This window comes from Nelumbo lutea, chromosome 3, assembly GCF_056320005.1.
Source record: "Nelumbo lutea isolate HS-2025 chromosome 3, American lotus-T2T, whole genome shotgun sequence".
In the NCBI taxonomy this organism is placed as follows: domain Eukaryota; kingdom Viridiplantae; phylum Streptophyta; class Magnoliopsida; order Proteales; family Nelumbonaceae; genus Nelumbo; species Nelumbo lutea.
Window position 1 is genome coordinate 112,734,833 of NC_142686.1, and position 25,817 is coordinate 112,760,649.

At 38.8% G+C, this 25,817-nt stretch overlaps 1 protein-coding gene across 2 annotated transcripts in view; it reads right to left on the reverse strand.

The window, feature by feature from the left end:
* Positions 1-1,636: 1,636 nt before the first annotated feature.
* LOC148867708 (lon protease homolog 1, mitochondrial-like) overlaps positions 1,637-25,817 on the reverse strand; it is a 56,188-nt gene continuing 32,007 nt past the window's right edge. For both annotated transcript variants that reach the window (XM_088979261.1, XM_088979260.1), the window contains 13 exons: positions 12,641-12,706; positions 12,453-12,539; positions 12,203-12,242; positions 7,672-7,843; positions 7,192-7,316; positions 6,910-7,040; positions 6,656-6,760; positions 6,362-6,475; positions 5,938-6,105; positions 4,843-4,944; positions 4,035-4,301; positions 3,057-3,578; positions 1,637-2,301 (listed from right to left, as the gene is read on the reverse strand). In XM_088979261.1, the coding sequence (XP_088835387.1) occupies positions 2,116-2,301; positions 3,057-3,578; positions 4,035-4,301; positions 4,843-4,944; positions 5,938-6,105; positions 6,362-6,475; positions 6,656-6,760; positions 6,910-7,040; positions 7,192-7,316; positions 7,672-7,843; positions 12,203-12,242; positions 12,453-12,539; positions 12,641-12,706 (2,085 nt within the window). In that variant the 3' untranslated portion in view covers positions 1,637-2,115. The remainder of the gene's footprint in view (positions 2,302-3,056; positions 3,579-4,034; positions 4,302-4,842; positions 4,945-5,937; positions 6,106-6,361; positions 6,476-6,655; positions 6,761-6,909; positions 7,041-7,191; positions 7,317-7,671; positions 7,844-12,202; positions 12,243-12,452; positions 12,540-12,640; positions 12,707-25,817) is intronic.

Here is a 25,817-nt window from a genome sequence, read left to right on the forward strand (position 1 = left end):
CCTAAATAGGACTGTTTGGTAACAGCTGAAGTGGCTGAACTGAAAAGATTGTGGGCTGCTCGTTAATGGCGGAAGCTAAAATTGGGTGGATCACTATACCCTTTTAAAAATTTCATTATTAAATTATTTTATCAAGTAAAAGACAAAGCAATAAGTCTTTTAGTTCAGCAAGCAACTTCAGGCCTACATAGTTCATGTAGGACTAATAAACATATTGCTGAAAAAACAAAATTTTGGCGAAAGAACTTAAAAAAAAATTAGTTCAGTTTTTTAGGGCCTGATAATCGACTCTTATTTCAAATCATGACGTCTTAATTTGGTCTAAGAACATCACACTTGGGTCACTGAGAGCAGAGCCCACGAAGCGAAGTGGGTCATTTGGGTCAGGTAATGGTCCGCTTTGGTCCTCATGAGTCATGACTTTCAACTGTAAAAGGTGCTAACGACCTAACGCCAACAGCCCGGCCAATACGAGAGACCCCGGCTTTTGGAACTGAAGTCTGAGACTGATGAGTGCTGGTGAGTGGTGACTGCTGGTGATTGGTGAAATCAAAAGCAAAACTAATCTCAACTCTAAAAAGGAGTCGTCGCTTTCGTACATATCCCACACAGGGCTAACAGTGACCTCTTTTTCTTCTTTTTTTATTTTGAGAACAACTATTGAGGATTGAAATCTTTGATTTGGAGCCGGTGAATCCCTCAACAGATTCCAATCCAACGGTTCCGAAGCAGTGAATTTAGCAAGGTACCACACTAGACACTACCACCCACATGGAGAAGTTTTTCGCATATGGGACATACATGTGATCTGACAAGGCTTGGTGGGGTCGTGAGTTATGGATTCTAATCTGACGTTGGAAATTAAAACATCTACATTTCGTAAATTCCTGTAAGTTATGTTCTTTGACACTTCTGTCCTTTCTCTGTCAAAAAGGTTCCCTCCAAAGTACATACCCAAATCAGAGGGACCCTGTCATTAAAATTGCCACCCTTTATAGATGTCATAAACTGTCCAAAAGAACCTGAGATCAGCATGAAAAGACTCGACTGTTATTTCTTAAGTTCTTTTAAACTTTAAAGAAGAGATAAGGATTAAACCCTGGAAAAGGGAAGGTTGATAAAATGAGCAGCATCTCTGTTTGGATTTGAAGTTATTAGGTTGTTGAATGGATAAGATAAAATAGGACTGCAATTTCAGCAATTAAATAGGATTCAAATGGAGAACACGCAAGGGTGGAAAAACAAAAGACCCAGTTCACCAGTTTCTAGCTTTCTACATTCTTGATTCTTGTAGTAGCCAGTAAGGTATTTGGCATTTTTCTTTTCCTTCGTACAATAAAGGTGAATCCAGAATTCAGAAAACACCACAAACGGGGAAAAAACGAACCCAAGGATTATCAGACACAAGTAACATAACCAGGTTTCTAATAGGCCTAGATTCTCAACTGGGGTGTGACACACTGACACCATCTTCCTTGGTTCATTCAATTTGGAGGGACAGCTAACAGCTTGAATCCTATAACCTTTAAACATATCCTATATAAACAGCCAGCTTTCTGTTGTACAATAGAAAATGTTGAGCTCATCTTTGATATGCAATCAAGCAAAAGCAAGGATACTTTACTTTCATTAGACATTTTACAATTTAAACTAGCTTTTCCTCTCCTCAATTGGCATTTTATCAAAATCAAATCTAATCCGTACATCAAAATCAGAACACAGCCATGCTTAGCTGTGGAATAATCTGACAGAAAAAAATACAACCTCAAGAATAATGTTATGGTTGTTACAGATGAAAGATACGATTTTACAAGGCATATAAAATCATAAATAAATGATGGTGGACCATCAAACTTGAATTAGACAATTAACAAATCTACAAAATATTTTTCCTCAATATCAGATCAAGTTAATAAATAATGGAGGATTGAATCTTGAAGCGATTGAATATTGTACAACTTTTGCTCAAGCCTACTTTCTTCTTCTCAGGATCTCCTTATTGAAGGGTTTACATCTACAAAATTGATGATGGCTGGGTCCTAAATGCATGCAATGAAGGTTTTCCTCAGGATCCCGAATAGTTCGTATTTGAAGACATACTAAAACAAGTGCAAATTATATTTCTGCATTCTGTTCACCATTGAAAGCTAGCTCAAATATTTGACTGTAGTTATCTACAAAGTGAACTTCAAGGCCTTCTTTTACATTGGCAGCAAGTTCATCGAAGTCCCTTCTGTTAGCTGAAGGGAATATGATAGTCTTCACCTCACTCCTCCTTGCCGCAATTGTCTTCTCCTTGACCTGTTCATCAAATCAGAGTACCTTCCTGTAAGTCAAGCTCTTACTAGAAAGGACAAATTATAGCAGTAGGAGAAAATTTGGGGCATATAGATACTGAAAACAAACAGAACTTTTTTTTGATAGTTAAAAGCAACCGAAACTTTTAAATGTATGCAGATAGCCCCTCTGATTATGGATTAACTGGCTGGTGGAACACAGAGCAGGAGCATTGTTTTCATGACAAATCTCAAAGAAACAAGTCTTCCCCATAGCATTCCTTTCCACACATTCGTGTGCGCATAGGTACACCCAAAGAAAAGGAAAAATGAAGAGATAAGAGAATGGAACATAATGTAGCCAGTTTGTTAAATAGTAACCTTTGGGGCTTTATATGGCACTTTTTTTTTTGGTTTCTTGTTTTAAGGAAATCCATTGATGAAACTCATACATGCATCCTCTGCTCCATTCGTAATTTGTTTCTTTTTCCCTTTTCCTTTGATGATAAAAGAATTTTTTTATTAAAAGAAAAAATGGCTATATTACATGGATAGGTGATAAGACGTCACCAATGAATGTATAACCAACATATGTATATTATTTTTGCCAAAACAAGTTCACATAAAAAAAAAATCAAAATCTAGTGGTAAACTATAATCATAGAAAGAAAAATGGTCAGATTCCATGTATTCAAGAAACCAATATTGAAGGTTGAAACTACTTTAGGACTTACAAGAGTAGTAGGTCCACTTGTGGCAAATATTAGCAGTTTTACTTACCCCACCAATTGGAAGGATCCTCCCTGTAAGTGTCACTTCTCCTGTCATTGCTAGGTCCTTCTTTACAGGCTTCTTCATTGCTAGGGACAACATTGAAGTGATCATGGTACAACCAGCACTTGGGCCATCCTTTGGGGTAGCTCCAGCAGGTACATGGAGATGGAGCTTCGAATTAGCAAAGAAGTGGTCATTATTTGGATCTTTCTCAAGCAAAATTGCTCTGGAAACCGTGTGTGCTATCTGGGCACTCTCCTTCATGACATCTCCAAGTTGCCCAGTGAGATGTAATGCACCTTTCCCATCTCCTTGTTCTACTTGGGTGGTCTCTATATACAAGGTTGAACCACCCATTGCAGTCCATGCAAGGCCCATCACAACTCCAACTGGTGTCTGATCATAAATGCGCTCGGCATGGAAAACAGGTTTACCAACAAAATCAGACAGGTTTGATTCATCAATCATCACTTTCTCAATGGTCTTACTTGCTTCACTTTCCCGGACCTGGTCTCTTTCTACAGGGTCCTGCAAACAAGATTCACATGGCAAATAACATCAATGCATGATTATGTGTAGTCTAGGATGGTAGGGAAAAATTTTGTATTGACCAGGAGTTCCATGAGACAACCAGCATCTGTTTTTAGGGACCAAAACAGTACCATATCAGGTTCAAGTAAATCTGGGAAAAAACCCCTTTTAAATTGTGAACTTGAAAAAATAAGGTAAGCACAAAAATCACAGAGGACATATTAGGTTCATATTTTTACCCAACCTGAAAATGAAACTGCCCTGCCCTGATATGATTTTGTTTACAAAAATTACAACTTAATGCAAGCAATCAAGTCACCTAGTAAATTCTACATTCTACCTATTGAAGCAGATGAATAAGCAAATCAGTTCAACAAATTAACTTTGTTACAATGAATTCTAGTCAACCCCATCATAATCCTTCATAGAAATTATTTTGTTCTGACATTATACCTTAGAATCAACCATTTGATCATCTGTTTGTGGAGTTTCAGCTGCTAGATTATTCATCTGTATTTGATCAGCTTCTATAGATTTTCCGCTAGGCTTCTCTTGAATTATACCTTCCTCTGGTTCAGCAATTATCTGTATCTCCCCTTCCACAGTTTCATTCAAATTTTCAGCAGACTTTTCTTTGTTTTCATCAGGTCCAATGACCTGGACCCCAACAACTGGAGATGATTCATTTGCTACTCCTTTTCGAACAAGTTGTAGAGCGATCTGTCAAAACAGTAAGCATGAACTCAGTACCAAGTTTGTGCGTGTGCCCTTTGCATGATGCTCCCAAGGATCCAAGGAATCTAAAAGAAAGTGACTTTCTTCAGTTTACCTGACAAGGGTAACCACAATAAAAAAAGGAAGCTGAGAAAAAAAAAATAGGAAGGTAAATTTTAATCTTGATCTTGTTTAATATCCTTCTAAGAGGTAGAAGAAGCATAGGAAAACAGGTTAGAGAGGAACCAAACTGGTTCCACTCTCTCCTAGAACATCTTTCTTTTCTTTTCTGTATCTCCTCCTTTCCTATTTTCTTTTCTTTTTCTCTTGTTTTCTTCACAAGTAAACAGTGTTACAGGCCTGCCTGGAATCCAGACATAAGCAACCATGTCATGTGTACGGATATGTCAGAACATGCCATGATCAACTTCTGTGCTGATACTATGGAACCATTTATTCTGGCAGCTTGTGACCAAGTTATCCTATTTATATTTATTTTAATCACTCCTGGTTTATTATGAAAGCAGAAGCAGATGTCTGAGCTAACCTTGCGGTATATCTTCTCAATATGTTTCTGCAAATTCCGAACTCCTGCTTCCCGGCAGTAATTTTCAATCAGAGCAAGAAGAGCTAAATCTGTCACTTCAACCTGCAGGAAAATTATTATTTGCAACTTTAGTTCCCACTTTACAAAAGTGTAAGTATTAAAAAAAAAAAAAAAAAAACCTTAGTTCTGGAATCACAACACAGTGACACTCATTAGGCAATGTGGCTGACAGCTTACCCAGGTATAAAATTGTGACCAGAATTGAAAATACGAAACCAACAAGAGATGTCACTAGAATGGATACATATATATATATATATATATATATTCTTAAACTAGAAAAATAGGTTTTATGTTAACTTTGCAGAAGTTTCCGTCTTTTATTAAAAGGATTATTTTTTCCCTTAGTTAACATGAATCCACAGAGCTATAGGATTTTGGCTAAATCCAATAAAATTAAGGAACAAGAACAAGACTGCAAATAATCCACTTGAAGTCAACATAAAACCATGAATTCTAAGGTAATACCCTAGGTTCCTTAGCAACCAGCAACCATCTTTCATTGATAATTATCTATAAACTTCATAAAAAAATTAGAAGCTTCATGTTAAAACATAGAAGTCAACATATTTATGAGAAGAAAAACAAGAAAGAAAAGAAAATTAAGAAAATATAGGGGTTGAGCCCCTATTGTCTAGAAAAAGGAAGAAAAGGGGTGGAGGGAGGAGTTGAGGAGAAGAAGAAGATGATGATGATATAGAATGTGTTGATTGGACAGAATTTTATGTTCTTCCTTGCTTATTGGTTCAGGTCTTCAAGTCTTTGAGGGTTTAAGACCACAGACGAACATGTGTGTTGATTGATCCCAGAGAAATAAAAAACTATCATATAAACACACAAAATGAATATTTTAGTTAAACAATATCTATTTAACTATTATACTAACAAAACAAAAGAATATATAAGCATGTACAAAATGGGAAGGCAATTAAGTAAGGTGACCATCCATGGGCACCTTATTGCCTAGGTGTTGCCTAGGCAACTGGCCCATCTGAAACAAAAGGAAAGGTACATAAAGGAGAAATTGATTAGTACTTGTTCAGGCTTGATACCACATGCTTCCCTAGTTGTTTTCTCCAAATAATCTCTGGCAATATGCATCTTCTCATCAGTTATATAGCCAGCAATGGCAATGATCTCCATTCTATCCAGGAGAGGATTTGGTATCATTTCCACTACATTTGCTGTGCAGACAAATAGAACCTACAAGAAAAAGACCATAGAGATGAAAAGATCATTTCTCCATATATAAACATTATTCAACCAAATAGCAACATAATTTTATCTGTATAAACTCATCAAAATATTTATATTCTATTAAAGAAAAATACAGTTGATGGCTTGATCCTACTAATATGACCGCCATTTGGCAGTAAAAGTTACAAAATAGCACAGTTAAAAAGACAGGATTTGCATGATAAAATCACAGCATACTCAACAAGGCCCCATAGTCACTCACCTTAGATAAGTCAATAGGGACATCAAGATAATGGTCCAGAAAGTTTGCATTTTGCTCTGGATCCAGAAGCTCCAACAAAGCACTTGCGGGATCACCAGCATGCCCCCTTCCCAACTGTTATAAAACACATCATTATTAACAATGAAGTCATTTCATTGTTGCGAAACACAACAGTGTAAACCCATAAGCAAAATACTCAATCCAAAAATTCACTGCCTTGGGGTTCCAAAAGTATAGTAAAAACAGCAGATTCATGCAGATGAGAAAAAAAAATGTGGTAGATCCAAACAATACCTTGTCAATCTCATCGATCAGAACAAGAGGATTAGCTGTTCCAACATTTTTCAGGCACTGCACCATCTTTCCTGGCATGGCACCTATATATGTTCGACGATGCCCCTAAATATAATGGTGGGGGTCAAAAGAGGCAAGAACTGTCTTGATCAGATGCCAATCACTAAAAAGGAGTAGAAGAGGCAACTTTCTACAATTATGACAAAGATCTATACATTGACAGATCATTTCAGCAGAGTGTTCTACTACTGTACCTTAATTTCAGCAACATCAGCCAATCCTCCTACAGAGAACCGATAAAACTTCCGATTCAAGGCACGTGCAATGGAACGACCGATGCTGGTTTTACCCACTCCAGGAGGCCCAGATAGACAAATGATTTTTCCTGCAATTATTTGGCAGTAAACTCCAAAAATCAGGTACTAATTTTTAAACTGATGGGATGTGCAACATTGTTCAATGAAGACTAAGATACCGTTGGATCAGAAGTAACCCCAACAAGCAAAGATGCTATTCAAAAAGGACGTCTTACCAACCTTGTGAGGTTCCTCTAAGTTTTCCAACTGCTATGAATTCCAGTATCCGCTCCTTAACATCAGTTAAACCGTAGTGGTCTTCATCAAGTATTGTTTGAGCATGATGAACATCAAAGTTCTCATCACTGCATTTTTTTTATTAAGTTAACAAAATATGAACTTTCGATTCAAAACAAAAAAACAAAGAACTCCACCATTTTAATAAAAATTAAAAATTAGTAACAAATACATACACATTCAATTAACATAAAGAGCTATATGTGAACATATGCAAAAAACACAAAAATATATAGGGGACGAGTCTGCTAGTTGGGTTGTTCAATGAGTCTGATCAATTTCAAACTACTCAAAGCTTCAACAGGATCTTACTTCTCAACATGGAACAGTAGAGATGATACATTAACACTTTAAATAATTGAAATAAATATCCTCTAGAAATTCACAGCAAACCAAACAACAAAGAAAAAATTAAAACAATACCTGTAATTTCCCCAAGGTAATGCAGTGAGCCAATCAAGATAGTTACGAGTAACACTAAACTCACTTGAACTGGCCTCTAGAAGCTGGAGCTTTGTGAGCTCCTCTTCTATAACTTGCAAAACATGTGGTGGGCATCTTTCCTTGTTTGGTTCAAGCCTTTCCCTAAACTTTGCTGCAACAATCAAGGAAGAAGTTAAGGAACCTACTCCAATTATATGTCTCTCTAAAGTTGCCCAGAAAAAGATGCAAGGAATCTAATCTAATCACTTTCTGTACAAAGCTTGCGTGTGGAAGGGAACTATGAAACTCTATCAACTTTTGCAACGTGGAAGTTGTTCCATGTTTAAAGCGGGTGACAATATAAGAGTAAGTTTTTTGGGAGGATAAATGGTTGAGCATTGGAAAATTATATCAAGTCTTTCTAGGCTGTATGGTTCTGGTTGATTTCAACTAATATTACCATACCACAATTTATTAAGCATAGTAATATGGATATGGCACTGAACGGAGTGGAATGGTAGAAAGTAGAATGGATTTCATTTAGACAATCCCATATGCTTAGAACAAGGCTAGTTGAATTAATAAAAGACCAAGTGGTCTAGCGTCCAATGTTTATTAGACCATCATTACTTCATTAGATAGAGAGTTTGTAGTGTGTAAAGCCATTTGACAGGATGGAAGCAAAAAGGAAAGAAGGGATGTGAGCCTTTCAATTAAGTCATTATATGCTGCTTTGATTAGAAACCAGGTGGATTATTCTCAAGTTAAATGAGTATGGGGCAATCCTGTTCTGTCAGCTACTTTCTTTGAATAGTATACTAATTGTTGATCACTTGAATATCGGTGCATCCAGATGTCCAGTCTTAGTTTCAAGTGAAACAAGAAACAAGATGTACTTCACCTTTTATTAACTACAAAGTTGTGGATTATATTTGGGAATTCTTTGTTTTATTTCGGAACCTCAGAGTAAATGAGCCACATTAATCTTTTCATTGTAGCTTTCCTTGGTTGGAAATAAGAAGGCCAAATTATTCTGGAATGCCATTCCATTTTTTATATGCAAAGGCATTTGAATATTTTTGAGGACAAAAAGAAAGGTAATAGAAGGTTATGCACTGATATCAGCTTAACCAGATGCTAGTTCATCTGAACTTTGAAAATGTTGATAGAAATGCATTTGGGTCAAGGTTTTCGAAAATACTTGATAACTATTCCCAACTGGAGAGCAGAGCCTACTCAAGAGTCATATGAAGTGGATAGAAGAAAGACATCCAAAGAGAACCTCATTGTTCATGTATCACCTTGGAGTATGTTAGTGTGCCACCATTTTAAATGCCCATCCAATAGATCACCGAAGGTACAATTATCTTGCTTAGATGATCAATCCATCTAATCAATAGTAATCAATAGTCATTTTTTCCCAAAATAAAAAAGATGTAAACTGTATAAGGCATCCTATCAATTAACATTTAGGTTTAAGTGTACTTTGTGTAAGAAATTATTTAAGCACTCGTAATTTAACAATAGACATGGCATTCAACAGAATGGAAGGATGAAACAGGACTCATGTAGCTGACCCCAAATAGTTGGGATAAGGTTATTTTCTGGTTGGTTTGGGAGGAGAGGAATAATAGGGTGTTCAGAGAACAGAGTAAATCAGTGTCTACTTTAATTGAAGACATTGAATTAAGAATTAATCATTGGATCAAGACTATGGATTTGTTTAACAATTACACTGTGGTCATTTCTTTAGAGGCTTGAGTTTAATAGCAGCTTCCTCTCTTCCAAAAGCATCTGTGCAGGAGTAGATTCCATCTAGAAGCAACAGTGTTGATCTGAATTTGGTGGCAGCTCTATTAGGAAACTGGGTCCTTCAGGTATCAGAGGGGTCCTTAGAGATGGTAGGGGTGCAGTTATGGCACTTTACTCTGGGCCAATTGGGATTCCAGATTCTTTACTTGCAGAAATTTCTGCCCTTCTGCAAGGTCTAAGGTTAGTGAAGTAACTGAACCTGAGACCTTTAGAAGTGGAAGGCAATTCTGCACTGGTGATAGATTGGTTTGCCAAAAACAAATAGGGGAAGTAAGAAGACTAGCAGGTGAGGTTAAGGCTAACTTTAAATGGGTTAACAGGTCAGCAAATACAATGGCAGATGCATTGACAAAGCAAGGGATGCATAGGGCACAGTTGTTTTGAGCAAATCTCCCTTAATGGGGCCGACTCGGTGTAGATGATGATTTTTTTAAAGAATAAAGAAAGACATCCTATCTTTTGAGACTACACTTATTATTACGAGGGTCGCTTAGCCTTAGGTCCAGGTTTAGGTGAAATTTGCAATATTAAGTAATAAATAATAGTGAAGAGGGACATGACTCCTTAGCCTCCCAAACTTCTTCTTGAATCACACTGTAAATCTTTCAGTAACATATTGATTACTTGGTATTCAATTAACTTTTGTGTTAGACAGTTTTGTATGCCCTTAGCTTCAATCAAAATTGATGTACTTTATGAGTTTATTGTAAATGAATAAAAGTGCATATTTGATTCATGTTCCCTTGGTATGTTTCTGTGTAATACCCTTAAACTGGACACTTATTGAGACTCGTGTTAGTTTAGAATGTTCACAGCCAGTGGGTCGGTCTGGGGAGACCTATCATGACAAGGCTAACACTGTGGTGCCACCAAGTCGGTTGGGGTGGCTTGTCTCAGCTACCGGGGTGAGACCCTAGGCACATACATTGTGGGATTAATTGAATCTTTGAACTGGACCAGATTTCCAGTATTGCCTTGGACCTGGAAGATTGATGGGCAAAACTGGAAAGTTACACTCGACCCCTAGACTCGATTATGATACTACACTAGGTGTCGGATCGGGCTGTCTTTGATGTACCAATCAGTGAGATCCTTAGCGGGGGTCAAAACCTGGGTATGTTGGGACAATCCGAGAATTCATCTGAGTGGGTGATCATAGTGACAGGATCAGCCCCTTTGTCGGACAAAGGTAATGATCGGGGATGCGCTCTTACTGTTGGAAACCAAGACTGCCGGCAGCCGATTTCAACCGTTGAAATTTGTTTTGCAAAATATATTTTATATGAGATATAAAAGTATATATATTATGGTTTCTAAAATGTTTGCAAAAGGTTTTAATTCCCGGGATCCATATAAGTGGAGGGTGCAACACTGTTCCTTGCAGCCAAGGGAGAGGTCCTCTCATGTCGGGCAGTGTATGATCATTATGGGCTGAGAGGTTAAGTGTAAGACCATTGAGGATAATACCTGATGGGCTAATCTTGCATCTGCTCACAGTCCCTGGGTGTTACAAGGTGGCTTGGCCCAAGGACCACTTAGGGTAAGTGTTGGGCCCATAGAGCTCATTCGATGGGTTTCAGGGGGTGCACTGTCTTAACAGTGTATTCGACCAGGCCTTGTAACAAAGGCTGGGCCGAACCCATGTGACTGATGTGTAGATCAATGCTTGGGTCCCACGCCATACAAGGAAGCCCAACTGGGTAGCAGTTAGGAAGGTTAAGTGAGCACATAAGCTTAATGGGCCTAAAGCCCATTTCGAACTGGGCTATTAATTTAGTTAATTAAAGGGGCGATTTCTGAGATGGATTAGCAGTTAGGATAGAGTCTTAATCCTATCCACTCAGAGAGTCCAGATCTGAATGTGATTCAGATCTAGAAACCTCCTAATAAAATTAGGATAAAGCTAATCTAATCTGCAGATAAGGTAAGGGTTTATCCTTATCATTAGAAGAGAAGGCTGATCCAAATATGATTTGGGTAAGCACCTCCTAATGGGATTAGAAGCTGATCTTTTCAAGTTAACAAAAAAGAAGGAGGGGGCGGCAGCCTTGAAAGAGAACAAGAAACACATCAGATCCTCTTTAGTGCTGAAATCAAGAAGAGAAAATTCTGCACCCTGCGAATACTCTCTTGCCGCCTCCCTGCTCTTGCCGCCCTGTTGGCCAGTTCGATCTCCAGCTGTGGGAGAAGTCAAGATTGGATCTTGACATCAGTTCTTTGAGAAAGGATTGAAAAGGAAGTTGTGCTCGCGTTCCATCCTGCTGTTTCTTGCGAAGGACAGAGTTCTTGGGGAAGAACACTGCTGATTCTGCTCCATCCTACACTGCGCCATCTTCAGTGGGAGCAGTCTTTGGATCCTTCCTTGGGCGTGAACACCTTCGTTGGGAGATATTGCTTCTCCGTATCAGGTACCATTCTCTCCCATTCCTTTTGGTTCAGATCTGGTTCAGTTTAAGGTTCAAGATTGATCATTGAAAATATGATTTTCTAAATAGGGAATGTGATTCCCAGTTGAAGGGAGAGAAAAAATTTTGAAATTCGCCCCTTATTCCGCAATCTTTGAGCGTCCATGGGATGGATCTCTCAACCCCTTCATTTTGCCCTTGCAATTCTAGCTTTGGTAATTCCCGCTAAAGTGGACTTATAACCCAGGCATGCCACTGGTGTGTGTGTGTGTGTGTGTGTGTGTGTGTGCATCAGAGAGAGAGAGAGAGCTAACCAGAAAGTGCAGTTTTGTCGTCTGTCTCCAAACCAAGCTCCTGGACCAAGAGAAATGAAATTAAATTCATGCAGAGTGCACAATAGTGAAGAACAAAGCCATATCAAAGCAAATCACTTTGAAACCTGGTCATAAATTACAATCAAACAGGCATTTTGGTCAATTATTTTCATAAAGCAAGGACCGTAAAAGTGATGCATGTGGAATCTAAGTGACAAAACCAAGTTTTTAAGTATAATGGAACAAATACCTTCTTTATAGCTTTAAGTTGTTCATTCAATAGATAGCGGCGCTGCTCACCGCTTATTTTTTCTTCAATTGCTTTTGCTATTGATTCCTAGCACAATACCAAAAAAGGGTGAACGACGGATCACATGTTGAAAGAAGAATTGCAATATAGGAACTTGCTAGAAAAACTAATAACACCAGATAGGAAACCTGTATTTTGCTGATCTCCATCTCTTTCTTTACTAATTCCAGGGTTAGATTTAAACGCTTGTACACCTGAAAATTGGAAAATCATTATGGATCTTACATAGAGAGAGAGAGAGAAGAAACCTTATCAAAATAAAATTCTGAATCAAATATTGGAAGAACAAGACCCACTGCAACAAAAGATGCAGGAAGAAAACAAAGGAAATCATTTCAGAACATCAGAAGATGCTAGAAAATTGATAACCTAGCCAATAATTTCTTATACACAGGTTAGAAGATCAGCTAACACTTAAGCTGATTCACTGGTAAAATATACTAAAGCTGGGATAGGTAGCCTTGCTAGCCTAATCTAGGATTGCTTGGAGCACTATAATGTAAATACTCATTATTTCCATCATAATCGATAAAATTTTTACTGTTATCAATCAAAAAATTGATAGCCTAATCATGTATTTCTTTGCACAGGAATTCATATTTGGACATGGAACATATGTTTTTTCTTGAACAAAAAAAAAAAAAATCAAGTATGTGGTGCTACTGGAATATTGTCATAAAAAATGTGGATCAATGTGAAGTTAATGCATTAAACAATACAGAAAAAAGAAAAAAAGCACCAAGACCTAAAGTAAATATGTAAAAAGAAGCTAACATATGCAATTAGACTAACAACTTTTGAATCTGACAATAGTAATGACTATGGAGTGCACTACAAGAACTCAATAAACAAAAGTCATATGAGAGGAATTCATAAGTGAATCAATCATGGCGCTTCCCACTTAATATATTTAAGATGACACACTGGGTAAGAACAAGAAATGAATTCCATGCTTTCAGCACCAATGAAATGAGTAAATGAAATATATACAATGCTTATGAACAGCTCCCCTTAGGCCAGCCCATGCTGCTCCCCCCCAACCCAATCCCTCAATATTATATTAATACATTATACTTGAATGTTGCTAAGCTGTGGCCACAACATGGTTTTAAAAGGCTATGAGGTCAGACAAAGAGACATACACCTCAAGGCTAGGTGGGGCCATTTAACCTTGCCTCGCTAGGCGTCTTCCATGATCTTAAAGGCTTAGGCTTCAAAGTTAGAGAGGTGCATGCCTTAAATGATATACTTGCAAATAACCTCAGCCATTAGATTTAATCAAAGAAATAAAAAAAAAAAATTTTTTTTTTATCTGCTTAGTGCTTCTACTGAGATTAGAAACTGGAGAGTTCAAGTATCTAGAACTCCAGAGATGGACTTGCAACTTTCAAGTAGAGGAGAGAAGCTGACATTTTTTAATCATATCTATAACTGCCAACAGACAACTCAATCTTCTCTGTGTTACACTGTTTGGGCCCCTTATTTCATTCTGTTCACTTGGTTGAAAACATTAACGTTTTCACAAAGGTTAGGTGAAAGCATTACTCACAAAAGTTGGAATTCCTCTGTCCTTGAGAGGGGGAAGATAATACAGCTAACCATTAAGAAGATCATGATGGAACAAGGAGGATTGTCTGGGGGAGAGAATTTTAAAAAGTCATATCATAGTACAAGACAGGAACTGGTGATGGAACTGTCTCATACTGAATTGGTCATTTACTAAAAAGTTTGAATAGTGAGTTACGCAAGTGGACTGTTGGAAAGAAAGTCCTTAGCTAATAGTAACTGATCTGAGACGCCAAAATAGAACATGGACAAGAAAAAGCTTAAAAAATAATAAGAATTAGCAGGAAGTAAATTTTAAAATTTAAACATGATCCAAGCACCAATGCATCTGTGGGCACATTAAAGTAAGTGTTTTTGCCCCTCAAGTTTTAGGTGAATGTAAACATAAAGAAATACTTGCCAATTTGAGGATTTAAAGGCCTTTTCTACGTTAAATTTTGTAATTTCTTATTTAGCTAGAAATATTTGTTCAATCAATTTCTAAATTGCTCTTAGGTGGAGTTTGAGTTGTGGGGAGGTGAGGTGGGAAGATCTTTTTTTTTTTTCGGAGGGTGGGGGGTGGGGGGGGGAAGGGGGGGCTTTGGCTGTCCCTTCTATTCTTTCATTTTCTTTTTAATGAAAATTCCTATTTATTAAGAAAAATTTGCTCTTTTGCATAGAATTTTATGAAGTTTTAAATTGCATTTTATAAAGAGTTTCAACCATCTATATTTACAATAATAATGGTGTTGGCGATTCACCAAGGTGTGTTTATTGTTGAGTCCTTATAGTTCCTATTGGATCTGTCTTTGTCACTTCAATATTACATAGACATATTTTATTTATATTGGGATGCTTTGAAGTTAGGACTGTGGAATTTGATTGGTTCATGAGTTTTTTTTTTTTATGAGTAGCTCATGAGTATTTTTTCAAGTATCATTCATATTATTTATTTTGATTTTTAGTGCCTTTTTTGTATTTTTAGAATAAAAATAAATTTTTTGATCTGTAGGTGTTCAAGACTGCTATCAGTCTTGATCACTAAGAAACTCTAGGTTCGATGAGAAGAGAAAGTGAAGAAGAAGTAGAAGAAAGAGTGGTGAGAGAGCAGTAGAACACAAGTTTTGAGGAGAAGAACCAAATCTCAATATTCTGCTGCTGCCACTTTAATTTAATATTTATATGTTATGCTAGTTACATGAAAGGACATATCTGCCCTTGGTGTTTACATCATAACTGCTAACAACATAAAACTGAAAATTAAATAACTAGGAATAACAGAATAACAAATTGACCACAGCTGTGACTAGATACATTCTACCCTACGGACAGAGTAGGACCACAGCTGTGGGGCCCACATCAATGTTCTCTACACTCCCCCTCAAGTTGGGAGTATATGTTCATCATTCCCAACTTGAATAGATCTGCTTTTAGCTTCTTTCGTGATACAGCTTTAGTAAGGATGTCTGCTAGTTGCATACTGGATGTGATGTAAGAGAGGCATACATCTTGAGATGAGACCCTCTCTCGTACAAAGTGGCGGTCAACTTCAATGTGTTTGGTTCTGTCATGCTGTACTGGATTATGTGCTATATTAATGGCGGCTTGATTATCACAATACAGCATTAGGGGCTTCTCATATTCAATACCCAACTCCTCAAGTAGAGATCTTACCCATAGGATTTCAGCCACTCCATTGGCCATGGACTTGTATTCTGCTTCAGCACTTGACCGGGAGACAACACTTTGCTTCTTACTTCTCAAGGAGACAAGGTTTCCTCTCACAAGGGCACAATATCCTGAGGTAGACCTTCTATCATCAACACTCCCAGCCCAATCAACATCCTTATAGACCTCCACCTTCATGTGATTGTTGTTTTTGAATAGTATACCCCTACCTGGGCACCTCTTCAAGTAGGCTAAGATTCTTTCTGCCGCAAGAAGATGTGTGGTTCTAGGGGAATGCATGTACTGGCTGACAACACCAACAACATAAGTAATATCCGGCCAAGTGAAGTAGAGATATAGGAGCTTTCCTACCAATTGCTGGAACATAACTTTGTCTTCAAGAAGCTCCCCACTCTCGGCACTAATCCTGTGGTTCTGTTCAATTGGTGTATCTACAGGCTTGACACCTAACTTTCCAGTTTCTGCCAACAGGTCTAGGACATATTTCCTCTGAGAGATAAAGATCCCCTCTTTGGATCTAGCAACCTTAATACCCAAAAAATACTGAAGTACACCAAGGTCTTTCACCTCAAATTCTTGATGAAGAAGTTGTTTAAGGGACTCAACCTCATGGCTATCATTCCTTGTGACCATAATGTCATCAACATATATTGCCAGTAGTGTCAAGGAGGACTCCACCCTCTTGACGAATAGGGTATGATCTGACTGGGCCTGTACATAACCAAACTTCACAAGGGCTAGTCTGAATCTATCGAACCAAGCCCTAGGTGATTGTTTTAAACCATACAAAGCCTTGTTGAACCGGCAGACCTTCTTACCTATTTCTGCATCATAGAATCCAGGAGGCAAATACATGTAAACTTCTTCCTGCAGATCTCCATTCAGAAATGCATTTTTCACGTCCATTTGGTATAAAGGCCAAGTGTGACTCGCTGCAAGGGACAATAGGACTCGAATAGTGGTCATCTTGGTTATCGGTGCAAAGGTCTCCAAGTAATCTATGCCATAAGTCTGTGTAAACCCTCTTGCAACTAACCAAGTTTTATACCTCTCAATAGATCCATCTGCATTATGCTTCACCGTAAATACCCATCTGCATCCGACTGGTTTCTTTCCTTTGGGCAGATCAACTACCTCCCAGGTGTTGTTTTTCAACAGGGCATCCATCTCAACTTGCACTGTATCTTTCCATTCCGGGACGGATAGGGCTTCTTGCACTGTTATTGGAATAGGGACATTGGAAATGGAGCTAAGGTAGGACCTGTAGGTAGGAGATAGGCGATCATAGGATAAAAAATGGGAAATACAGTGGGCTGTGTATGTGGTACAATGTCATTTCCCTTACGGACTGCAATCGGAAGGTCAAGATCATCTGTAGGAGGTGAAATGGCAACGATAGGGGAAGTCTTTGTGGGCCCTGGGACTGTAGTACCTAGACCTGGAGTTGTAGATGAGATTGGAGCTGGCCTGGACTGCTGATGATCAGGATCAACCTGCCTGCACCGCCTGTGATAGACCCTCAACTCCTGACCCCTCTGACCACCCTCACCATTGCAGCTCTCCCTCAACTCCTGATTGCAGCTCTCATCACCTAATGGAATAGGTAAAGGAACTGCCCCACTCTCACTGCTCTCCCCCTGAAGACAAGGACTCAAACCCCCACTCTCACTGCTCTCCCCCTGAGGGGAAGCCCGAGGATAATAGGGTGTCCCCTCAAAGAAAGTGACATCCATGGAGGCAAACTTCCTCCCCGAGACAAGATCATAGCAACAGTAACCCTTTTGAGTGTGTGCATAACCAAAGAAGATGCATTTGGAGGCTTTGGGTTCGAACTTGGAGTGATGGGGACCAAGAAATTGAACAAAGCAAGTACAACCAAATGTCTTAAGGGGAATAGAAAACAAGTCTTCACGTGGGTGTAGAAGGGAAAAAGGAGATCGCATATCAAGGACCCTGGAAGGAACCCAATTAATAAGGTATACAGCCGTGAGGATAGCATCATCCCAAAAGCGAATAGGAACATTGGAAATAAACACGAGACTTCTAGCCACTTCCAAAATGTGCCTATTCTTCCTTTCGGCAACTCCATTCTGCTGGGGTGTATGAGGGCAAGAGCTCTGGTGAATAACCCCATGATGAAGAAGATAAGATGTCAATGATTTAGCAAAGTATTCCTTTGCGTTATCAGATCTGAAACTTTGATCTTAGCATCAAACTGGGTTAGGATCATTTGGTGAAAATTTTATGTTAGGGAAGGTACCTCATCTCGTGAACGCATGGGATAAACCCAAGAGAAACGGGTATGGTCATCAACAAATAACAAGAAATATCTGTACCCACCCATGGAAGGGATATGATAAGGCCCCCAAACGTCAGTATACACAACATCAAAAGAATTATCACTCCTTTTATTACTCAATAAATAAGGCTTTCTACAATGCTTAGCAAACTCACAACTTTCACACTGTAACTGAGACAACTCAATAGACTCAAATAAAGCAGGAAACAGACTCTGTAAAGACCGAAAAGACAAATGACCTAATCGGTTATGCCAAAGCATAACCAGAATCACACTCTGAGAAACAAAAGACATCTTCTCAACTAACTCTCCCTAACGGAACCGCTCCCCGAGTAGATAGATCCCATTCGTCTCACGACCAGTCCCAATCACCTTCTTCGTCTCCAAGTCCTGAAAAATATATCAGTCAGGGAAGAAGGTTACTGAGCAGTTCATATGCTTGGTAATACTACTGACTGAAAGAAGGTTAGTATCAAGCTTAGGAACATGCAAGACAGATGACAGGGAGATAGTATCTGATAACTTGATGTCACCCTTCCCAGAAATAAGAACCAGGGAGCCATCAACAATAGATACCTTATCCCTACAAGAAGACAAATTGTAAGTAGTAAACAATGAAGACAAGCTAGTCATGTGATCAGATGCACCTGAGTCGATTACCCAACAAGGTTCAGTAGTACTTGGAGCTGAGGCATGATAGGCTGAAGCTCGAGTACCTGAATGTGCGAAGGCAGATGTAGCAGGGGCTGATGAAGACTGTGGTGGCTGAGCTGAATTTCCAACTTCCTTTTCTAGTTGTATTAGGGCAGCCCGAACCGCAACTAAGGTCTCTAAAGATCTTCCTTTTGTGCCAAATGAGGATGCTGAATCAGTGTTCACGCCTACATGAGCAGTGCCCTTCTTGTTTCTCAACTTCGCAAGAACCAAGTGAGGGTGCAGTTTCCAACATGTTTCTTTTGTATGTTTGGGCTTCTTACAATGTTCACATACCACATCCTTCTTGTCTTCCTTCCTCCTGTCCTTCTCTGAATCGCCCCTGATTTGGGTGTGACCGCTACAAAGGCTGGTGTGGGGGGCTGAGGTTGCATCATAACCTTCCTTCTTGTCTCTTCACTGTGTACAAATGAGTATGCCTGAGAGAGAGTCACACTGTCTCTAGTCAAAATCTGTTGCCGAACAATATCATACTCTGAATTTAGGCCTGCCAGAAACTCAAATACCCGGTTTGTCTCAACCTGCTTTCTATATATCTGTGCATCTCTGGGACTCTCCCACTCAAGAGTCTCTAAGTGATCAATCTCACGCCACAGGGACTGCAAGGTAGAGAAATATACTGAAACCGGTCTCTCTCCTTGTTTAAGATTTTTCACTTCACATTTCAATTCATATGCTTTGGCAACATTAAGGGGTTGGGAATAAGTTTCTTTCATAACATCTCATATCTCCTTAGCTGTCTTTGCCCACAAATAATTCCCACTCAAGAGTCTCTAAGTGATCAATCTCACGCCACAGGGACTGCAAGGTAGAGAAATATACTGAAACCGGTCTCTCTCCTTGTTTAAGATTTTTCACTTCACATTTCAATTCATATGCTCTGGCAACATTAAGGGGTTGGGAATAAGTTTCTTTCATAACATCCCATATCTCCTTAGTTGTCTTTGCCCACAAATAATTCCGGCTAATATGAGGCTGCATAGAATTATACAGTCATGTCATAACCAAGTAGTTTTCTTGAATCTACTTGGTATATGTCGGGTCTCCCTTGGGAGGTTCTTTCATATCTTGCAAGAGGTACCCTAATTTACCTCTTCCACCAATAGCCATCATGGCTGATTGGGCCCATTCCAAATAGTTTGATCCATCAAACTTTACGGTCGTAATCTGACCACCCATCTCAGAAACACTACCATAACTGATGTTCCCAAGGCTGCCTTCTGCCTGATTTTTAAACTCCATTTCTGTCAAGTCTCAAAACAACACTTGAACTACCAATCACAATCAAAAACAGTATGGGCCTGATCTGTATTCACAATGTATGTGCACAAAACTGAGATAATTCTGATCTGAAACCAACTAGCCAACACAACAGTAGCTGCCCGTAGAGCTCTAACCCCTTAGGACTCTGAAAACAGCTTAAAAAAAAATATGATATGCTTGGGAAAGTTAGGGTTTTAATCAGTCCTTAAAGTGAACAATTCAGTTGCACAATCCAAACAGTACTGTATAATAGGGTTAATAAGAAACCTTAGAATCTGATCAAACCTACCCATAAACTTAAGGGCAGCTCTAGGTAGATCACAAGATTCAGTCACACCCTAGGGCTTGCCGCAAGACCACTTTCAAACCCTAGAGTAGAGAGAAACACAGTTGAGACGGTTCGACCTAGGGTTTGTTGTAAAGCCCTAGTGAATCGAAGAGAGAAAACCCTAGAATGGTTCGGCCTTCCCCTCCAGATAGGTCCAACCTATCTTCTCTGATAAAACTTCTCTTAGAAAGTAAACAACTTACAAGGAAAAATTGTTCGTTGCCTTTTAGGGTTACCCGAACCCTAGTCTTCTTTGATCCTTCCTGACCACCAACACTCTACAACCCTAGCAAGTCTCCAATAGCTGCTAGCACTTCTGACGATCTCCAAGAATCAGTCTGCGAACTCCTTTTCAGCTTCCAGTCCTAGGAGATTCTCATGTGGCCGGCTGGTATTAGGCTCACATGAGAAACCCTAACTTGGCTCTGATACCATGTAGGTGTTCAAGACTGTTCTCAATCTTGATCACTAAGAAACTCTAGGTTCGACGAGAAGAGAAAGTGAAGAAGTAGAAGAAAGAGTGGTGAGAGAGCAGTAGAACACAAGTTTTGAGGAGAAGAACAGAATCTCAATATTCTGCCGCCGCCACTTTAATTTAATATTTATATGTTATGCTAGTTACATGAAAGGACATATCTGCCCTTGGTGTTTACATCATAACTGCTAACAACATAAAACTGAAAATTAAATAACAACTAGGAATAATAGAATAACAAATTGACCACAGCTGTGACTAGATACATTTTACCCTACGGACAGAGTGGGACCACATCTGTGGGGCCCACATCAATGTTCTCTACATGATCAATGAAAGAAAGCAACAACAATAATAATAATAATAATAGCAGCAATTGAAGTATTGAACTCCTGATCAATGATTTTTAAACCACTAGTCTGCCAAATTAGCTACATAATTATATAGGTATTTTTTTATCAGTAACAATAGGATTTCATTAAAAAGAGAAAGTATGATGATACAAAGGAGAGGTAAAATCTCTTAACTCTCCCAAGAAAAAGAAAAAGCAGAAATTACAATTGAGCCCAAAATAAACCAGCCCTATTTACCCCTTGTTTAGCAAATCCATTAGCCAGAGAATCGGTAGATCTTTTAACCCACATCACTTCATGTTCCATACCCTGAGTCAACCACTTCAAGTTCTATAGGTATTTTTGTTAAATGTTTTTCTTTTCATGCTTTTAATGTTTAAAGACCATATCTAAATTTTTTGACGCCTTAAGGCCTACACCTTGCCTATCTAAGCCGCAACTGTCTCACCTCTGTCTTTTGTCTTTTAAAACTTTGTGCCAAAATAGTTGCAGTCTGCTGACCCCTTGTTTAGATGAAGCATTAGCCAAACAGTTAGATGATCTAATGGATCTGGTTATATTGGCTGATCCTTTCCCTTTACTATTCTTGCATCTCCTTCATCTGTTAGTAAAACTGTTGTCCCTATGTCTTGGAAACCCCCTCTCTTGGATGTCATTAAAATCAATTTTGATTTTTGACAGTTGTTACATCAGAAAAATCATTGAACAATTCAAGTTTCAAAAGTTTTTTTCCAGATTGAAAGGGGGTTCTTTGGGGCCGGGCCTATTAAGGTGAGGAAACCAAAGAAATCTCTCAAGAGAAGTAGAGAGGCTTCTGTTCAAACCACTGGAAAAGCTGAAGCACAGCTAAAGTGTTGAATGCTGTTTAAATTGTAATTTAGTGATGTGGTGTTGTAAGTTTAGTGGGGGTGTTGGGTTTTGGCGTTTTTGGCTTGAGGTTGATCAGTGATTTAAAAGGCTCGCCTCGGCCACTCCTAGGCGCACATGTGAGGCACATTTTGGGGTATGGGCCTCGCCCAGGTCCTAGGCACACCCCTTTCAAAAGGTGCACACCTGGTGCGCCTAGGCGTGCGCCTGATGCGTCTTGCGCCCCAGCCCAGGCATCCGCTTTTTTGCTTACATTTTAGTCTAACGGCTGGGCTGGGGCTCCGCCCCCGACCACACCCCTCGAGGCAAGCCCGAACAAGTCTATGTTAGGGTTTGAAGAAAACCCCCTATTTGCTAATGTTGTTCATTCATTCATTGCAATAAAATATCTTCTTAAAAGGCAATAAAAGTTCTAAAATCATTATTTTTTGTGTGGGAAATAAGAATTTCAAACCTAATAAGAATTTCTTGACTCAGAGAATCAAGAATGCAATATGTTTTACATCACATTAACTACTTGAAGCAATGCAATTAAGGAAAAAAGATATTGTGGGTTTTACATGCTTGAAAATGCTTTATATGTTTGCTTTTATTTTTAATTCATTTGAATACACTTTACAGGTTATGTTCATGTATTTTAATTTTAGATAATAGGTTTTTTAAATCATTTATTTTAAAATTTAAGTTTATATTTTTATTAGCATTATGTTCAATTTTTTTAACTATGTGCTTTTTTAAAATTTTGGCTTTTTTTTTAATTTTCTGACCTTTTTTTTTATTTCTTAGTTTTTTTTTTTGTAAATTTATGCCTTTCTTAAAAAGGTGCGTGCCTCAGGCGCAAATTGGCCCTTGTGCTTTTTTTGCGCCTTGCGCTTTTAAAACACTGAGGTTGATTAAGTGATCTTTCTATTAGGTTGTTGGTTTGAAGGTCAAATAAATTGTTCTTTTAAAGATTTTGCATGGGCTAGGTGGATGTTCTCAATTTTTTAAGGCACAGAGAGATTGTTTATTTTGGAGTGAATTTTATTTGTGATGTTGTGAGTGTGGAATCAAGTTGTTGGGTGTAGGGTTGTTTTCTTTCTCCTCTAGGTGACTTGTGGTCACCTTTCTCGTAATGTCTTTTTTTCTTTTTAATAGATTTCTATTTTACCTTAGAAAAAAAAAAGGAATCCAAGTAAGTCAAAGACCAAAGAAGCCTTCTAGTATCTTTTTTTTATAGGAAACGGTAACTTTCATTAGATAAAAACATAAGAAACAACTGTCGCCTTCCAAAGTGAAAGGTGACCCCTGAATAACAAAAATCTTACAACACTGCATAAAACAAAAACTCTCGATTCACCCCTTGTTTTGCTAGGTTGTTAGCTAAAGCATTTGCCGACCTCCTAGACCAATACACTTTTGCATCCATCTCCCTTATGAGGCTCAATAATTCCCTTACCTGTTGTCTAAGGGACCACGTTCCCAAACTATTTGATTGCAGCCAACCTACTACTAAATTTAAATCCCCCTCCACTTCCAACTGTTGAAAACCCAATTGCTTAGCCCATTTGAGCCCCTGGAGTAGTGCCAAAACTTCAGCTCTAAGTGAGTCCCCCACACTTATTAGACCAGAACACAAAGCTAGGATTTTTCCTTCCGCATCTCTAAACACACCCCCTATTCCAGAAGGTCCGGGGTTCCCAATAGAGCTGCCATCAAAGTTCAGTTTGACATGACACTACAAAGGAGGGGACCAAACTGCTTGTATGGTAGGTGATGAAGTAGAAGATCTTGCTAAAATACTCCAGCCTCTAATCAAATCATCTGTAGAGACATCCTTGAACAAGTCAAGAGTTTTCAGCCAATGTACTACCTTGATGGTGATCCCTTCACTAACTTCAGGAGCTGATTTTTCTTTCCCTTGGAAAATCCTATTGTTTCTCTCTTCCCATACTGCCCACAAGATAGCTGCCCTCGTTGTTCTCCACATCATTCTTCTTTTGTTGTCGGAAAAAGCTAGGGTCAAATAAATCCACTACACTTGTGGGAGGATTCCACCTACAATCAAAGAGAGGGGAACCAATCCCAAATTAGAGCTCTAAAAGGACAAGAAATTAATAGGTAATTCACCATCTCACCATTCCTCAAACAAAGGCTACAAACATGAGGTGACAAGCACCAATTTGGTCTCTTTCTTTGAAGCACCTCCAAGGTATTGATTTTTTGGAAAATCACTTCCCAACAAAAAGCCTTTACTTTTGGGGGGATTGGAGCGTTCCAAACTTCTTTAACAGGAAAAGAGGAAATCAGGTTAGAAGGAAGGACCAAAGCATTGAAAAACGAAGAACAAGAAAAACTACCTATAGAAGTTTCTGCTCAAATTCTACTGTCCGAAGGGGAGTGGTTTAGAAAAACTGAACTAAGAAGAGAAAAAATATCATTTGCTGAATCCACTTCTGAGTCCCTCAAACCTCTCCTTAGTCCCAGATCCCAAAAGAAGAGATAAATTGAGATTTTTTCAAACAAAGGGAATAAAGGTTCGATCCACAAGTCCTCCCAAAAAAGAATCTTATTACCCACAGAAGCATCATACCTGATGAAAGGAGAGAAGAAAGGCAAGATACCAACAATATCTTTCCACGGGAAAAAACGCAAAGCCCTTGGGTCGAGTCCAGTGTTCCATCCATTTGCTGTCATTCCATGAATACTTCTTATCACCTTATGCCATACTCTCTTGCTCCTTAAGAAACCTCCATAACCATTTGCCTAACAAAGCTATATTTCTTATTCTAACATTTCCAATCCCTAAACCCCCTTTATCTTTCTTTCTGGACACCACTTCCCATTTTACGCTATGATCCTTTTTGGTAAGTCTAGGCTCCCACAGAAAATCTCTCATTATTTTTTCAATCTGGTTTGCAATCTTAACAGGCAATTTGAAGATGGACAAAAAATGCACTGACAAATTTGCTAGTGTTGACTTAATTAGAGTGATTCTACCCCTCAAAGAGATGTAGTTCCTTTTCCAACCCGCTAGTCTTTCTCAAAAGCTAACAGACCCCGGATTTCCTCCCAAAGGTAAGCCTAAATACTTAAGGGGCCCATTCACTTAGAGGTCTAGCCAACAATGCCACATGACCTTCTTGCCTATTAATTCCAGCTACACAACTTTTATTCCAATTTACTCTTAAGTTGGAAACCTTCTCAAAATTCTCTACCAAGACCTTTAAATTACCCAACTCCTTCGAATCTCCTTCACAAAAGAGAATCAAGTCATCAGCAAATTGAAGGTGGGTTACAACTATTTCCTCTCTCCCTACTCTCCACCCTCTAATCAAATTTCTAGCATCGACTCTAGTAATCTAGGCACTCAATACATCAACTATCAAGGTGAAAGGGAAAGGAGAAAGATGGTCCCCTTGTCTTAATCCTCTCTTTGCCGGGAAGAAATCCTTGGCTACCCCATTTACTAGAATAAAATAGTGACATGAAGAGATACAGCCCTTGACCCACATGCACCACCTTTCTCCAAATCCTCTGATGCTCAGTACTTCCAGTAAAAAGTCCCAGTCCACGACAAGACAACCGGAGAGAGAAGAGAATTAGTCAAATCACAAAAAGGAACTAAAGAGGATTGGCACAGCATACCGTGCTTCAAAGGGTCTGCATAAGCTCCAGAAGATTGGACTAAAGGGCTTTTAAGTCGAGGGTTCTCCTCCAAACCAACCTTTGAAGGGCAAGCCGAGGATGGGGATAATCCTGTAACTTTGCTTGCTGAATGTTGAGAAGGAGG